At 68.2% G+C, this 16,080-nt stretch overlaps 2 protein-coding genes across 5 annotated transcripts; one reads left to right on the top strand and one right to left on the bottom strand.

Moving 5' to 3' along the window:
* The first annotated feature begins 172 nt into the window (after positions 1-172).
* Positions 173-11,904, top strand: ESPN (espin). Of its 2 annotated transcripts, XM_069034940.1 has the most exons (15): positions 173-466; positions 1,276-1,469; positions 3,696-3,882; positions 3,971-4,153; positions 4,237-4,368; positions 4,470-4,639; positions 4,715-5,039; positions 6,566-6,727; positions 6,805-6,979; positions 7,267-7,293; positions 8,522-8,667; positions 8,760-9,041; positions 11,077-11,156; positions 11,238-11,249; positions 11,344-11,904. In XM_069034940.1, the coding sequence occupies exons 1-15, from the start codon at positions 173-175 to the stop codon at positions 11,489-11,491; spliced, it is 2,517 nt and encodes an 838-aa protein (XP_068891041.1). In that variant the 3' UTR covers positions 11,492-11,904. The 2 variants fall into 2 exon arrangements, with proteins under 2 accessions (XP_068891041.1, XP_068891040.1); XM_069034939.1 differs by lacking the exon at positions 7,267-7,293.
* A 265-nt stretch (positions 11,905-12,169) lies between these two features.
* TNFRSF25 (TNF receptor superfamily member 25) lies at positions 12,170-16,045 on the bottom strand. 3 transcript variants are annotated; one of them, XM_069035074.1, is made up of 6 exons: positions 15,744-16,045; positions 13,733-14,162; positions 13,505-13,657; positions 13,330-13,414; positions 13,186-13,247; positions 12,170-13,101 (listed from the first exon to the last, which is right to left on the bottom strand). In XM_069035074.1, the coding sequence occupies exons 1-6, from the start codon at positions 15,771-15,773 to the stop codon at positions 12,491-12,493; spliced, it is 1,371 nt and encodes a 456-aa protein (XP_068891175.1). In that variant the 5' UTR covers positions 15,774-16,045; the 3' UTR covers positions 12,170-12,490. The 3 variants fall into 3 exon arrangements, with proteins under 3 accessions (XP_068891175.1, XP_068891176.1, XP_068891177.1); XM_069035075.1 differs by having other exon boundaries at positions 13,733-13,864; positions 13,967-16,044; XM_069035076.1 differs by having other exon boundaries at positions 14,277-16,043.
* Positions 16,046-16,080: the final 35 nt, after the last annotated feature.

The following is a 16,080-nucleotide window of genomic DNA, read 5'->3' as shown; positions in this document are numbered from 1 at the left end:
GCGCCGCGCCGTCGGGCGGGGCGGGCGGAGGGGCGGCCCCGAGGGCGGGAGAGGAGGAGCCGGCGGGGCCGGGGGGCGGCGGGGCGGGTGCGCCGTGCAGTGCCAAGCGGCGGCCGGGGCCGCCGGGGCCGGGGCCGCCGCCGGGGCCGCTGGGGCCGGGGCCGCCGCCGGGATGGCGCTGGAGCGTGTGCTGCTGGCGGCGCGACAGGGCGACGTAGAGGCGCTGCGGGGGCTGCGGGCGGCCGGGCTACTCCGGCCGGGGCTGCGGGACGCCCTGGGCGCGTCCCCCGCGCACCACGCCGCCCGCGCCGGCCGCCTCGCCTGCCTCCGGTACCTGGCGGCCGAGGCCGCGCTCCGCGGGGACGCGCGGGCGCGAAACGGGGCCACGCCGGCCCACGACGCCGCCGCCACCGGCAACCTCGCCTGTCTCCAGTGGCTGCTCACGCAGGGGGGCTGCGGCGTGCAGGTGCGAGCGGGGTCGCGGGGGGCGGCGGAGGGGCTCTCGGTGGCGCGGGAGGCCGGGGACGCGTTCCGCGGTCCCGTGTGGGTGGCTGTGGCCGGGGGAGACGGTCACGCGTGGTGCTTCCAACTCTGCCGACGGCGAGCCGGGGTCCGTCTCAGCCGGCACGGGCAGGGCTCCACTGTGCCTAGCGGGCGGCATCCGACGGACCCGGAGAGTCCCCGGCATCCCGGAGGGGTTCAGCCGCGAGGGCAGCACATATTCCCCGGGGCTGCCGCCCCCTCCCGGGGTTACACAACGGCGGGACCGAGGCGGTAAGCGGCTTGCCCCGGGGCCGGCCGAGGGTTAAAGACATGTGACGGCCGAAGGAAGAGGAGGCGGCGGCGGGGCTGGAAGCGGGGATTAATCGGGAAGTAAGGGGTCAACACATCGGCGACCTCCTGGCCAGGGGCCAGCCCTACCCGCGCCCCACCGAGCGTGGAGGGCGGACAGGCCGGCGGCACAGCGGGGCTCGGCGGCGAGTCCCGGCGGTTAGCGGCTCCGCGGCCGGTAGAACAAGGAGGGCATTGTGCTGCACTCATTGTGGGGACGCAGGCCCTGACGGAGGGCAGACACGCTGGTCCCATGGTCCCTCCAATGCCCTGTGCTCCTGCTCCAGCCCCGCTCGGTACGGACAGGAACTTCATCCTGGCCATCCCATCCGCCCGGAACCAGGTCCGGGCTGGGGGCATGCCCACGGCTGCCTGCGGTCCCCAGCCCCCTTGTCGGAAGGGCTTGGTCCCTGGTACTGACAGCCGTCCCACTTCCTCCTGCAGGATACAGACAACTCTGGTGCCACCATCCTGCACCTGGCAGCCCGCTTTGGTCACCATGAGGTGATCGACTGGCTCCTCCGCTTTGGAGGCAGCGACCCCACGGCGGCCACCAACACGGGAGCACTGCCCGTCCACTACGCTGCGGTCAAAGGGGATTTCCCTTCCCTGCGACTCCTCTTGGGACACTGCCCCAGGTAACGGCCCCCACTGCTGGCAGCGAGACAGGGTCTGCCGAAAGCTTGGCATCCACCAGCAGGAGAGGGGCTAGCGGGAGAACAGGGTTCCTGCTGTGGCCCTAACCCTCCCTCCAGCCACTGGGCAAGGTGCCAGCACTGGGGACGAATGCTGCAGCCACCCTGATCCCCCAGCTCCAAGGGCAACGCGGCCACGTTATCAGGCTGGGCAGCCAGCTGCACCTTCTTTATGGCCCAGAAAGAAAGGGCGAGGAAGAGAGGGGCGAGCGCTGGCAGAAATATTGTCACTGGCCGCTGAGTCGGCTCCTGGCGCTGGGCGATAACACAGCCGCCTTTGTCCGCCCGCTGTTATGTAAATGGATTAGGCTGACCGCCGAGGAGAGGCTGCTCCCCGCGCCGGAGACGACCTTTCCGTTTGCCCAGGCCCGTGGGCATTGCTGGACATGGCAGCCTCTCTCAGACGGCTCAGTCGCGGCAGCATCCTCGCTTTGCCTCCTGAGCGGTACCTGGGCCGGGCTGCTCCCCGGGTTGCATGACATAGCAGCCCACAGGGCCCGCGATGCCGGACCTCGCCACGAGGCTGCAGCAGGCGATTAGGTGGCCCTTAATCCGATTTCCCGTGGTGGGCAGAGGCCACTAGAAATAACCCACAGACCCGGCCAAAGAGAAGCCGGGGGGATGCGCTATTGCTCCACATTGTCCCTGGAAGGCTCCAGGGCTGTAGATGAGAGGGGTTGCACAGCTCTCCCACATCCAGGGAGTCCTGAGGCAACGGGACGTGAACCGGGGCTCAGTGCCCCTCTGTCTCTGGGTGCCACAACCCCAGACCCCTGCATCCTTTCCCCCAGGCAGGGCCACAGAGCTCATTGCAGGACCCCTGCATCCCATGGCACTCACTGGCCACAGCTGCCCCAGCCCCAGTTCTTTATCTCCTTGCCCCAGGTGGGGCTCATTTTAGCCCTGAGCACCTCTGGGATTAACCCCTGCAGCCAGAGCCCAGCCCCAAATCAGTCACTGCTCCTGCTCGATGCCCACTGTGTCGGCCCAGGTGTGGCACGGCCCTCGCATTGCCTTTCACGCTGCTTGCCGGGGTTGCTCCGCTGCTGTCACCGCCTTCCTCCTGAATTATTTAGGGCTGGCCCTGTTCCCAGCCCCGCGCCTGCCCGGAGGCTCTGTTACAGCTTCGAAATCCAATCCCTGGTGCCGCTGCGGGATGCTGGCGCTCCCAGCCCACCTTCGCACAGGCCCGCGGGGCCCCCGGCAGCCGGTGGCCCAGCATGGGGTCCCAGCCATCTGGCAAAGCAGTTTACTGGTGCTGCCCAAGTGGCTTAACCCCTTCCCAATTACTGGGAAATGGGAATCAGGGGCTGACCCTGTGCCTGTGCTCCCGCTGTCCCCAGCACCCCAAGCCCCATCCCCAGCCCCTGCTCAGGGAGCACCCAGCGCTGTGCCAGCCTGGCACTGCTGGACCGCGGGGCAGGCACTCTGTGGCACGGCACGCCAGGCACAGCGGGAAGGGAGCTCTGGCCACAACCTGTCTCACAGTTACAGGGATCAATTATTAAGGGCCTGCGATCATTGCGATAACAGAGCAGAGTATTTATTGCTCTTCCTTTTTTAAATATTCAACAGGTTTTTTTATGGAGCACTTAATAAAACAGCTTCCTGTGGGGTGGGGAGGCAGGATGTGGGATGCAGAATATGGGTCTGTGGGGGATGTGGGGTAAAAGGTATGGGATTCAGGATTTGGGTTGCACAATTTGGGAGACACAATTCAGGAGGAGAGACACAAGGATGCCTAGGCCTTTTGGGGCAGTGAGGGGACACTGATACCCGGCAGCTGGGCTGGGCAGCGCCATGGTGAAGGTTGGCCTTTCCCCACCGGCTCCACGTCTGGTGCTGTGTAAGCAGCTTACTTTAAAATACGACTAAATTGCAGTGTCCAAAAACAGCCGGAGGAAGGAGCTTAGCCTAAGCAGGCTGATTAACTTAGTGACCTCCCGCTGCAGCTGCAGCCACCGCCACCGCATGGGGACCTATGGGAAGCCATGGGGTGGACAGCTCCCAGCCCTGGTACTGCCCTGCCTGCCCGCAGCTGTGTCCCCTGCACCTCCCCATGTTCCTTGTGTCCCTCAAATCCTCATGTCCCTATATCCTGCCTGCCCCCTGTCCCAGCACTGGCAGTAGCAGTGGCCACAGGTGACAGGCGCTGTGCCCCACTTGCAGTACACTGAGTGCCCAGACCAAGACGGGGGCCACCCCGCTGTACCTCGCCTGCCAGGAGGGCCACCTGGAGATCATCCAGTACCTGGTGCAGGACTGTGGGGCTGACCCCCACGCGCGTGCTTATGACGGCATGACCCCACTGCACGCCGCCGCCCAGATGGGCCACAACACTGTCATCGTATGGCTGGTAAGGGCTGTGCAGGCACAGCACGGCATGGCGTGGTGGCACAGCACGGGGCGCACAGCCTCAGTGCTCAGCCCACCTGCCCACACAGATGAGCTTCACGACGGTGAGCCTGTCGGAGCGGGACGCCGAGGGGGCCACAGCCATGCACTTCGCCGCCAGCCGCGGCCATGCCAAGGTGCTGAGCTGGCTGCTGCTGCACGGCGGGGAGATCACTGCTGACAGCTGGGGCGGCACACCGCTGCATGATGCCGCCGAGAATGGCGAGCTGGAGGTGGGTGCTGGTGGCCAACAGGGTGTCAGGGCGAGGGGGGGGGGCTTTCCTCCAGCCCTGCCATGCACCCCCACTCTCCCCAGTGCTGCCAGATCCTGGTGGTGAACGGTGCCGACCTCAGCATCTGTGACCAGGATGGCTACACAGCAGCCGACCTCGCTGACTACAATGGCCACAGCCACTGCGCCCAGTACCTGCGCACCGTGGAGAACATGGTACGGCAGTGCCCGGGGACGAGCGCATGGGGAGCACACAGGGAGCACGCAGGGCCTTGCCACCCCTGCCCTGCTGCCTGACCCCATGGCTGTGCCAGCAGAGCGTGGAGCACCGCGTGCTGTCACGAGACCCCTCGGTGGATGGGGAATGCCGACAGCCCGACTCGGGCATGTCATCGCCCAACACCACGGCGTCGGTGCCCCAGGCGCGCTTCGAGGTGGGCTCCCCTGCCAGCACCCTCTCCAACTACGACTCCTGCCACTCCAGCCAGTGCAGCACCGGGGAGAAGAGGGGCGGTCCCCCAGGGGCCCCCGCCGCCCGTGAGTGCGGGGCCAGGGGGCGCAGGGCGGGGGGTGCGGGTCCAGCCCCCCCTGACCCCCTGCCCTGCGCAGGGGTGCCTGAGCCGGCGCTGGCGGACATGCAGGCGTACATGGACATGCTGGACCCCGAGATGCAGCCACGGGGCCGGGGCCCAGCAGGCGAGGGCCCCCCACCGCCACCACCCCCTGCCTTCCCCCCACCACCACCCCCACCCCCCGCCACCCGGCCACCCCCGCCACCCCCCGGCTACCCTGCACCTGCGCCCCCCAGTGCCCCCCACACCGCTGACATCTACGTGCGGGCCAAGAACAACCTGCGGCATGTGGAGAGCCAAGCACTGCGCCGAGAGGTACGGCCCCATGCACCGCGTCCCCTGCACCAATCCCCATGCACAGCTCAAGGGACATACCACCCGGGAGGGACATGCCACGGGGCACCCATCCCCTTTTGAGGAGTTGTTGCCTGCACTGGGAGGGGACAGTCCCAGCTGGAGGCCACATGCCTTGCCTGGAACGCTGGCTGGGGGGGGGGGGGGGGAAGGGCTGGGGCTCAATCTGCAACGAGAATGCAGCAAGCTGGGGCCAGTGATGCTCTGGTGGCTCCATGGCACTGGGTGGGCCCACTGCACCGGCTGGGGCACCCGGCAGCACCATGCCATGGCAGCCGCGCCCATGTGGCCCCGGCGATGCCACCGGCACCATGCCGAGCTGGGCGTGGGCAGCTGCGCAGGCGGTAACCCGAGCGGCCGGCTCCGGTGTCGCCCGCACCACAGGTGTCGGGTGGCACAGCCAGCACTGCCAGGAGCTGAGAGGGCTCAGCCAGGCGTGCACAGGTAAGAGGGGTGCAGCCCCCCATGGCGGGCTGGGGGAGCATAAGGATGCAGTAGGTTTGGGGTCGCCTTGACCCCTTACCATGGCTCTCGCCACCCCACCGGGAACAGGATTCTGGCCACGGTCAGGGCACTGGCAGAGCCCAGCACTCTGGGGGGTGGGGCACATGGGGTGGGGGTCTCGGTAAAACAGTGTGTGCCAGGCACGTGGCGGGCTCGGGACCCCACAGCACTTGTTGCGCGGGGCCTTGGCTCTGTAGTGCTTACCGGAGTAACGGGCTGTCCTGGGGAGATGTGGGCATGTGGCAGAGCGATGCCACAGTGATGTGGGTGCCGCATGAAATGGGGCACGGACCCTAGCGCCAGACCTGGGCTGGGACTGCCGGAGCGGGAGCCAGGCTTGGCACAACTCCCATGGCAGCCGGAGCAGGAAGCACCGAGCTGACGTTTGTTGACTTAGCTGGGGCTGGCGGCGGCGGCGAGCACCCGGGCTCACCGTGAAAATGCCATGGGTGGAGGTGGCATACGGAGAAATACAAATAGCGGGGCCCCCAGCAACGGGAGCAGGGCTGTGCCGCGGGGGCACCCCAAACGCGGGGAGCAGGCACAGCCCCCTGCAGCGCGGCACTCGGCAGCACAACTCGCAAAGCCGCTGTGGAATGCGCCGGGGTGAGCTGAGGCTGCGCTGCCTGAGAGCCCTGTTCAGAGGGAGGTTTGGAACCGGGCCCCAGCCCCGCGCGGGATAAGCTTCCGGTAATCCGCGGGGCTGGGGCTCGGCGCTCCTGTTCCCAGGGGGTTATCCCGGGGGAGGCTTGGCCAGGATCCTGGGCACAGGCTATGGGGTCACAGTGCCAGGCACTGATGCCGCACGCTGCCACCGTGGCACGCAGCCCCGTTTGCCGAACAGACCCCAGGGCATGCACCTGTTGTCCCTCCTAGCTCTGCACCTGGCCCAAGGCAAACCGCTGGCACGGTCCTACTCCACCACGGCCCTGCGCCACGGTCATAGCCGGGCACGGCGGTGCTGAGGTGAGCTCCCCTTGCAGCTGGCATCGCGTGACAGCAGTCCCGAGGGCCTGCGCCGGGCCGACTCCAGCAGGCGGTCAAGGAATTTCGGCAAGCAGCCGAGCACCGGTGACTACTACAAGCACTTGGGGCACGTTGTGGCCGAGCAGCCAGGCCCCCAGCGAATGGCGCACACCGAGGAGGTGAGACCCGTGCCGCGAGCCTGTGCACAGCTCAGCGGCACCGGCACCGAGCAACGCCTGCCCATGCTCTCTTCCAGGCATCACCCATCTCGGCGGACACCATGAGCAATGGGGAGAGCAAGCCTGGTGCCGAGCTGCCGCCCCCACCCCCGCCCCCACCACTGCCCGACACCTCCTGCCCGACGCCCCCACCGCCGCCCCCTCTCGCCGAGACTCCCGCCGGGCCCCGCCGCTCCTCCTCCTCTACGGGAAGTAAGTGGCAGGGTGCCGGGTGGGCACGGGGGGTGATCCTGGGCACTGTCCCATTGGCTGCACTGTGGCATTGACCGCCTTGGCTCGTCTCCTCCCGCGGCACTTCGGCCGCGCGGCTCCTGACAGCCTTTCTGTCCTTCTCTCCTCCGGTGTCGGCGCGGGGGCCCCCACGCCCGCTCGCCCCTTCCTGCTCTCACTGCTGGCCGCTTCTCTTCTCTCTTGTCTCGCGGTGGCCAAATCCTTCCTCTGCCGCGCGCCCTGCGCCGCCTCTCTGCTTCTCTCCCTAGGAGGAAAGGCGCTCAGGCAGATGAAGAGTAAGTACCGCGGCCCCACGCTCCTCCCTGCTCAGGGGGTGCCCTGGCGCGGGGCACAGCCGGAGGGGCCCGTCCCGGCGCTGTCCTGTGCTGCAGCCACGGGGCACCGATGGCTGCTGGGGCTGCCACCTGCCCGCGGCGCTCCCGCGGCCGAGCCCCCGCTGCGCCTCGCCGGCCGGCGGTACCACGCGGGAGGCCAAGCGCTGGTGCGGGGCTACCGAAGCCGCCAGGCAGGGCTGGCAGGGCTGGGCAGGCAGCCGGGCCCCGCGGCCCCGCACACAGAGGGCCTTTGTTCGCGCTCAGCCGGCCGGCGTGACCCCGCCACGTGAGCGCACCGGCCGCTCCCCCGCCGCTGACTGCAGCCGGGCTTGGCCGCTGCTCGGCGCCCGCTTTATTAGCGCCGGTCCCGGGACTGGGGGGTCTCAGCCGGCGCTGGATGGCAGCGCGCGCGTCCCGCTGGGCCCTCAGCACCCGCAGCCCTCTGGCTCCGGCGTGGCGCAGCCGAGCGGAGCGAGCTGCGGGCGCCGGCCGCGGGGAGGGGGCTCTGCCTTGGCACGGTACCATGGGCCATTAGGGACTCACGCATGGCTGGCACGGACGGTGGGTGCTCGCGGGGCGGGCGGCACGAGCAGTGGGCAAAGCATCCCCGGGGTGTCGGTGCCACGCAGCCCTTTGGGCACCGGGCTGGCAGGGGGTCTGGCTCAGGGTGTCGGTGCATCGCTGCCGGGAGCTGCCGGGGAGCGTAGGGGCCGTCCTGCAGTGCCGGCGCTGTCACCGGCCGTGGAGCCATCCCTCCAGAGACACGCTTCTGTTGTAGCATAGTGCTTCGGGGGCATGGGGTGACATTCGAGGCTGGGGCCAGGCTGGGACCCTTGCAGCTGAGTGTTGGGGTGCTGCTCCGGCAGGGTGCCATGGACCCTGTAAACTGCTGTTGGATTGCTGGTCTTATGGATCTGCGGAGCTGGGGTGCCAGGTTGTTGAGTGCTGGGGGGTTGCTCCACTGGGGTCTGATGGACCCAGGAGTTGGGTGATGTGCTGTTCCTGTGGACCGGTGAGCTGGGTGTCAGGATGCTGCTTCAGGGGCGTTCGAGGGGCTCCTGGATGGAGGGGAGGGGGGCAGTCAGGCAGCCACCCCTCCACCCCACTACCCTGCAAGCTGATGGAGGATTCACAGAGGCAGGGAGATGGTGCTGGCGGGGTGCTTACTGCCCCTCCTGCCTCCCTTCAGGCACCAAGTCCTTCAACATGATGTCCCCCACCGGCGACAACTCGGAGCTGCTGGCCGAGATCAAAGCTGGGAAGAGCCTCAAGCCGACGCCACAGAGCAAAGGCTTCACCACCGTCTTCTCCGGCAGCGGCCAGGCAGGGGCCAACGTAGGTGGTGATGGGGGCCAGGGGAGCCGGTGGCGCGGCGCAGCACAACACGGCAAGTGCCCACCGCCCTCCCTCCCTCCCTCCTTCCACAGGCAGAATCGCCAGTGTCGTCCCCGTCACCCACCAGGACGCCCACCCCGCCGGCCACCCCCGAGGCTGCTGGGCCACCACGCTGCCTGGCAGGGGGCTCACCAGAGCCAGTGCTGAACGGAAGCTCACCGGTGCCAGCAGCAGGTGCTGGGGCAGCGGTGGAGGTGGAGGCGCTGGTGCCGAGCCAGGACGAGCAGGGCCGACCCATCCCCGAGTGGAAGCGGCAGGTGATGGTGCGCAAGCTGCAGCTCCGCATGCAGGAGGAAGAGGAGCAGCGGCGCAAGGTAGGGGGGTCCCACGTGCTGCGGCGGCGAGCGCGGCGCGGGCATGGCCCAAGCAGCTCAGGACCTGGCGAGATGGCGTGCGCGGCATTGCCTCCGGCTCCCAGTTGGGCTGGGGGACCACCCTACCTGCATGCAGGGGCGTCACACCCCGGGGATGCCACACACGGCGGCAGTGGCACGAGGTGCGTGCGGCACGGCCTCAAGAGCCCCTTTGCCCTCTTTCCCGCCGCAGCCTGGGAGCCGCTCGCCGCCCCTGTGCCGGCGCGGGCCACCTGCCCGCGGGGGCATGCCGGGACCCGCCGGGCAGCCGATGCGGGAGGAGGACATGCAGCACCTGGAGAGGCAGCTGGGGAGCCTGCGGGTGATGCACGAGGCGCAGCCGGGGCAGCCGCTTCCAGGGGCGCCGGAGGAGGAGCTGCCACCACTCGTGCCGCTCTCCGCGCCCCCGGCACCCCGGCGCTTCCCCCTCGCCCAGGAGGACGTGCCTGCCCGCGGCAGCCAGTCCCCCACACTGCCGAGGAGCCCGGCCACACCACCAGCCACGCTGAGGGGCCGGGAGGGCCCTGGGGCGGGGGGAGCCGTGGGCAGCCCCGGTGCCCAGCACGACGCCCGGCGCGAGATCCTGGGTTGCGGTGTCTCCGTCCGCAGCCTCAAGGCCAACTACGAGGGGCCAGGGGGGCCCCCTGCACCTCCCCCCAGGGTCACCAAGCGCAAGCGGGTGCAACCCCCTGGTAGCACCCGCCGACCCATCCTGGAGGAGGAATACGGGGATGGGGCACTGCGGCGGAGCAGGCCAGCGCTACCAGAGCCAAGCAGCCCACATGAACGCACCAAGGGGTGCAAGGAGCGCGCCGTTTTCCTCTTCCTGGAGCACTGGAAGAAGCGAGCACTCGCGGCGGTGCCTGGGGAGGAGCGGCCGCGGCGGCCGGGGAGGCGGCGGCCGGCAGCGGGGCGGCTGCTGGCCCGCTGGAGGAGTGTCGCCCGCCGGGTCCCAGGGCGTCAGATCCGGCGGCTGAGCCGCACCACAGTGCTGTACTGGCCCCAACACTTCCTGCCCCACGTCGGCGGCTCGCCCATGCCCCACGACAGCCTCCCGCTCGACCTCTTCATGCTGGGCTACTTCCAGCTGCTGGAGATGCCCCTCAGCCCCGAGGAGCGGCGCTTCCGCCACCTCCTCTGCTATGAGATGTTTGACCGCCTGGGCAGCCACAGCTGGCACCGCGTCCGCTGTTTCCACCGCACCGTGCTGGAGCAGATCGAGGCTGGCCACCGCCACTGGCTTGACGGCTTTGAGGACCTCGTGCAGGAGTTTTTTGGGGATGACCCTGTGGCAGTGGCAGAGAGCCTACCAGAGCCCCCCACCATGGCCCCGGAAGGGCAGGGGGCAGCAGTGCCAGTGCCGGAGCTGGGGGAGTTCAGCGAGGAGGACGTCTGCCGCTTCATTGACCGCAGCTTCTCCTTCTGGAAGGAGAAGGAGGCAGAGATGTTTGACACCTGATCCCGGCGGGATGCTGCAGGCTGTGCCAGTGGTGTGGCGTGGGGCGGTAGCAAGCTCAGGGGACAGCTATGGCCTGGTGCCCGGCTGCGCTCGCCTGCCTCTGCGGCTCGTGGTGCAGCTCAGCTTGGCAGAGGGCTGGGTGTTGTTCTGCGCGGCCCCCGGCCGAGGTTGCAGTGTGTGCCGCTTGCCGTGGCTGTGTGTTGTGTGGGAGGTGCAGCGGCGGGGCTGCGCTCTCCTCTGGTGTGGCGTTTGCGGTGCCGGGGCAGCGTGGGCCCCCGCGTGTCATGCAATAAAGCTGTGGTGTGCTTGCAAGGGCTGGCCACGCCACGCGCTCCTTCCTCCTCCCGGCGCCGGCGGAAGGCGGGCAGTGAGGGGCGCGTCGGCGAGCCATGTGCTGGTGAACCCACCAGTACCGTGCCAAGGAGGGCGGCTGCCAGAAGGATGTGATGCCACGCACCAGGACGATGCTGCGGCCCCATGGTGCCGGCAGTGAGGGCGGGCTCCCGGCAGCGCCGGTAACACGGCTGTCTGTTGCAGGAGAAAGAAGAGGAGGCGCGCCTGGCCAGCATGCCGGCCTGGAGGAGGGATATCCTGCGCAAGAAGCTGGAGGAAGAGAGGTGAGCCAGGGTTGGGGGATGCCGCACTAGCCGGTCACTCCCGCGGCTCTGCTAACCCCACTCTCCCCTTTGCCTTCGCAGGGAGCAGAAACGGTGAGTGCCGCAAGCCCCTTCCTTGGGTGGGCGGGCACGGCGGCTCCCGCGGCTCTGGTGACCGCGGCGCCCTGTGCCCTCTGCTGCTGAGCAGGAAAGAGCAGGAGAAGCTAAAGCGGGAGGAGGAAGAGAAGGAGAAGGAGCAGTCGGAAAAGCTAAGGACTCTCGGGTACGATGAGACAAAGCTGGCGCCCTGGCAGCGACAGATCATCCTTAAGAAGGGGGACATAGCCAAGCACTAGCCACGCCACACGGCATCCTGGCTCTTCGCAGCAGGAGGAGGCTGGCAGGTCCTCCCATGGACCGCGACATGCCTCGGCACCCTCCTCCTGCCGTGGATGGCCACATAGCCCAACCCAGAGAAGCCCCCACCACCGCCCCAGGCACCCGTAGCCCTCCCCACGCCCCCATCCCGCTGCCGCCAGCCCACCGCCACTTTGTGCTGCCCGTTGCAAAGCGAGCTGCCGCGGCGTGGGACATGCGGCTCCGTGCGCACTGCCCGGCTCAGCCGCTGCGGCTGGGCTCGCCGCAAGCCCCGCTGGCACCACTCGCCGATGCAGCGCGCTCGCCCTCACTCCTGCCCCTCCAGAGCCGCTCACGGCCAGCTTCCGGCTCACCTGCGCCCAGACCGCCTGCCTTTCCAGCGATTAAAACGATAAACCCCGCCAGCAGTGCCCCGCGCCTTCCTGGGGCTGCCCACACCTTCCCCCACCCACACCATGCTCACCGACAGCGGTGCCCCCCTCACCCACATCGCCACAATCACCCCCATCACCCACACCGCCTGCATCTCTGCCAGCACCCACGTTGCCTGTCACCTGTGGTGGCCACATCACCAGTGGTGGCCCTGAGGCCAGCAGTGCCCCGGTGCCTGGCCGACGCAGCCTTGTGAAGAAGGGCCAGGGCTGGCGGATGGAGAGCACACCACTTTATTGGGGCGGGGGAAGGAGCGCCCGGCAGTGGGCAGCCTTGAGAACTATCCCATGGGTTCGCGGTGGGCTCGGTGCCCGCTCGTCCCGCGAGTGGCTGGGCAGCCGACGTGCTGGGGCATGGGGTCCTCCCCGGCCCTGGGAGCAGGGGGACATAAATAGAGGGGACAGGCAGGTGGGAAGGGGACATAAAACTGACATAAAATGTCTACACGGCATAAGTAACAATACTTAGGGTATGGCTGGGATGAGGTGCCCAGTGAGATGTGGAGGTGTCGGGACCTCCCTGTGCCAGGGTGCTGACGCTGGGGATCAGGGTCCCGCAGACAGGCTCTGGCGCAGTGCCTCGGCGCAGCCGGCCAGCTCCATGCGCTCCAGGGCGGCAAAGACGTGGTCCAGTGTGGCACTGGTCTGCTGGCACCAGCGCTTCAGCATCTCGTACTGCTGGTCACGGATGTGGGCCACCTCCAGCTCTACCAGCTCAATCTCTGCCTCCCGCAGCTCCAGCATCCGCATGAACTCCTTCCAACGCCGTACTGGCACCACGTCGATGACGGCATAGAGCTGGCTGCCCTGCAGCAGGGCACCGCGGGGCTCCGGGGGTGCAGAGGGCTCCCCTTCGTCACTGGGGGGCTCACACAGCAGGGCCTGGGGTTTGAGGCTCTGCCTTGCTGTGCCAGTGGCACGCTCTGTCGCCTGTGGGGAGCACGGCTGGGTCCAGCACAGGTTGTCCCACCTCCGGGCATTGAACTGGCACCACGGTGTGGCAGCAGCCCCAGCCATGGAGGAGGTGGCCTGTGCCGTGGGGAGGGGACCACCTGCCAGGGCATCATGCCAGAGCCTCTTCCTCTTGTGGTAGATGGCAAGGGCACCCAGGAAGAGGGGCCCAGTGAGTCCCAGCAGGATGTACTCCAGACCTGAGCCTGCAAGGAGGAGCAGGAGCATTCCCAGCAGCTGGCCAGCGGGCTGACCGCACACCACCGCCCCTGGCCCCCTTGTCCCCATACCTTGGTCGTTGTTGCTGCCGCACACCTGCTGGCACTCTTTCCCACACGTGTCCAGGGTACTCCTGCAAGGAGATAAGACCCGTGGGTGCCATGCTGTGCCATGCCATGGGCCCCACATGTGTTCCTGGCTGGGTCAATGCTTACATGTGGCATGGCCGGCACTCGTCACCCTCTCTGTAGAAGTTGGGCTTGCAGCTGCTGTCGCAAAGTGTGTCCTGCACCTCCGAGCCTGGGAAGAGGGTGGGCATGAGGCAGGGTGGCACAGCCAGAGGTGGCACAGCTTGGCAGGTTGAGCCGTGGGGCAGCTGGCAGCACTCACAGGGTTGCTGGATGAGGCGTCCAGTGCAGGGCTGGCATTTCCGGCAAGAGAACTCGCTGCAGGGCTGGTCAAGGCAGACACGGAAGTGGCCGGGCTCACAGCCACAGGCGACGTTGCTGGTGGCCGAGCAGTTGCTCAGCACACTCTGGAAAGCTGCAGAAAGCAGGCGGTGAGCAGCATGGCACCGGGCTGCATGGCACAGCACGGCGTGGTGTGGTGCCAGCTCACCTTGTCGGTCACACTCGTAGCAAGCCTGGCACTCGCTGAGGGTGTTGGGCTGGGTGCGGAAGGTGCCAGCAGGACAGGCGCGGCACACGCTGCCATTCTCAGGGCTTGTGCAGGGCTTGAACAGGAATGTCCCTGCAGGGACAGTGGGGTGACAGGGAGCACGGCCACCTGGAGCAATGCCCCTGCTGTGCCATGGTGTGCTGTGCCATGCCGCACGGACCGGGCAGCGCTCACCTGCGGGACACTGGGGGCAGCACTGGTGAGCAGTCTCGATCCAGTTCATGCCGGCGGGGCAGGGGGACCTGGTGACACGTCTCCGCAGGCGAAGGAGCGGCTGCATCAGGACCCGCTGCCTTCGCGGCACGCCGTGGTCCCGCCACCCTGGGGGCTGCGATTCGCTGGCCGCCAGCCACAGCGCTGCCAGGATCACCTGCAAGCAGGGAGAGAGCAAGGCTGCAGGCAGCCAGGGTGCTCCAGGAGCCGTGCACCCGTGGGGACGGCCCTCACACCAGCTCATGGTGGGCTAGCGGCGACAGAGTCGTACCTGGAACTGTGTGGACACCGGTGCCTGCACGGGGCAGAACGGCTGAAGCCGTGTCCCTCTGCCCCACAGCTGCGTGGGTGTGCTGCCCCAGGGCCGGGAATGCCCCGCGGCAGTCCCTGTGCTCTGCCTTCCCCGCAGTACACGGGCAAGCAACTTCCTCCTGGCACTGCGGGGGCCACTGTGCCACAGCCTGTGCCCAGGGGGCTGTCAGGTGCCCCCGTGTGCTCTGCAAATTGTGCTTCCAGGCTGGCTGGGGAGCGGCCCTGGGATGCCCGATCGCCTGTGCCAACAGGACCCCTGCCATATCCCCAGGGACAGCGCCCAGAGAGTCAGGCACACGGACTGCTGGTGGTGCCAGAGATCGCCAGCACAGGGAGGTGTCGGTAGGCGGGCGCGTAGGGGTTAAGGCTGTCAGCTTTGACTTTCCTGGGGTTTATCTCCCTCAGAGAGGAGGTGATTTCCTCCCCGAAAGGAAGCCGTGCCTGGCTCACGCTCTCCCCGATGCTATCGCGCCTCATTACGCGCGTCCCAAAGTAGGTCACTGCTCCCCCGCAGGGTGCCAGGTGCTGTCCGCAGGGCAGCCCCTCTCCCCTGGAAGCCCCGGTGGGTGCGGCGAGCAGTGCCCACGCTGACACCCCTTCTACAGGCCGGGCCGGGGGCTGAGAGGACCGTGGCGCTGACAGCGTGGGCAGGGAGCCAGGGGATTCCTCGCTGGGGGCTGGATTTCCCAGCCGTGATGGCCCCGATTACGGCAGTTGAATCATTTTCTACTAAACCCGCCGCCACCGGCAGACTGGAAACCGCTCTGGGCCGCCCCGCATGCAGAGCGCTGCCGGCAGATCCGGGCGGCTGCCTCAGCCCCGGCTGCCAGCGGCACATCTGAGTCACCGCTGAGGCACGACCGTCCCGCAGCGGGGCCCTGCCCGCGCACCCCGCCTGCAGACGGGCAGCTGCTCCTGCCCAGCGCGGGGAGCAGATGCCCGATGGACAGGGGAGCCGTGGGCACGGGGCAGGCCCAGGGCTGGCTGCGCGGTGGGGACAGCCACCGCCGCTTGTGCGCTGCAAGAGCTTCATCCGCCCATAGCGCAGCCGCCGCTCCCGGCGCCCGTGTGCCGGGGCCGCCCCCCGTGTGCCCAGCCCCGCAGGCCGTCGGCATAGCCAGTCCCCGTGGCTCTGCCCTTCCTGTAGCCCCATGACTGAGCCCTCACGCTCCCCATGGCCGCATCCTGTCTGCGGCCGAGATTTTACGGCTTGTGGCCCCCGTGGTCATGCCACACCGTGAGTGTTTTTGGTGCAGCAGAGCCCAGCCCCAGCTGTTAGCCAGCGGGGTAAACGGTTTTGGCAGGCTTGGCACTGGAGTTAATCCAACTTCCTCCCTCCCTCCTCCAGACCCGCTACGGCCACAGCCGTGGGACACCCCACAATTGGTGCCAGGGTTCCATGGGACCCCCACGCCACCGCACTCACCCAAGCCACCCCAGGGCAGCAACACTTCATCCTTGCGGCCGATGCGGCTGGGTCATGCCGGGGCGGCGAGGGGAGCGGGGCAGCAGGTGCAGTGGGGTGTCGGGGCAGCTCAGTGCCCGGGCAGGGTGCCCCGGCACCCCATGGCTGCCGTCAGCAGCACGCGACACGTGGTGAGTGAGCGCCAGCCCTCTCCAGACAGGCTTTTACGCCCAACCGCAGCAGGAGGAAATGCTTTTTTGGAAATGAGTCCAGGGGGTAAGAAACCACATGACGGGAGTGCTGGGCGCGGGAGGGACTTGCACTGCCTCGCCGCGGGCCCGGCCACCGCCCTCCCTTG

Source organism: Aphelocoma coerulescens, chromosome 21, assembly GCF_041296385.1.
Source record: "Aphelocoma coerulescens isolate FSJ_1873_10779 chromosome 21, UR_Acoe_1.0, whole genome shotgun sequence".
NCBI classification, from domain to species: domain Eukaryota; kingdom Metazoa; phylum Chordata; class Aves; order Passeriformes; family Corvidae; genus Aphelocoma; species Aphelocoma coerulescens.
The sequence above is the reverse complement of the archived record's forward strand: the minus strand, read 5'-3'. Positions and strand labels throughout refer to the sequence as shown.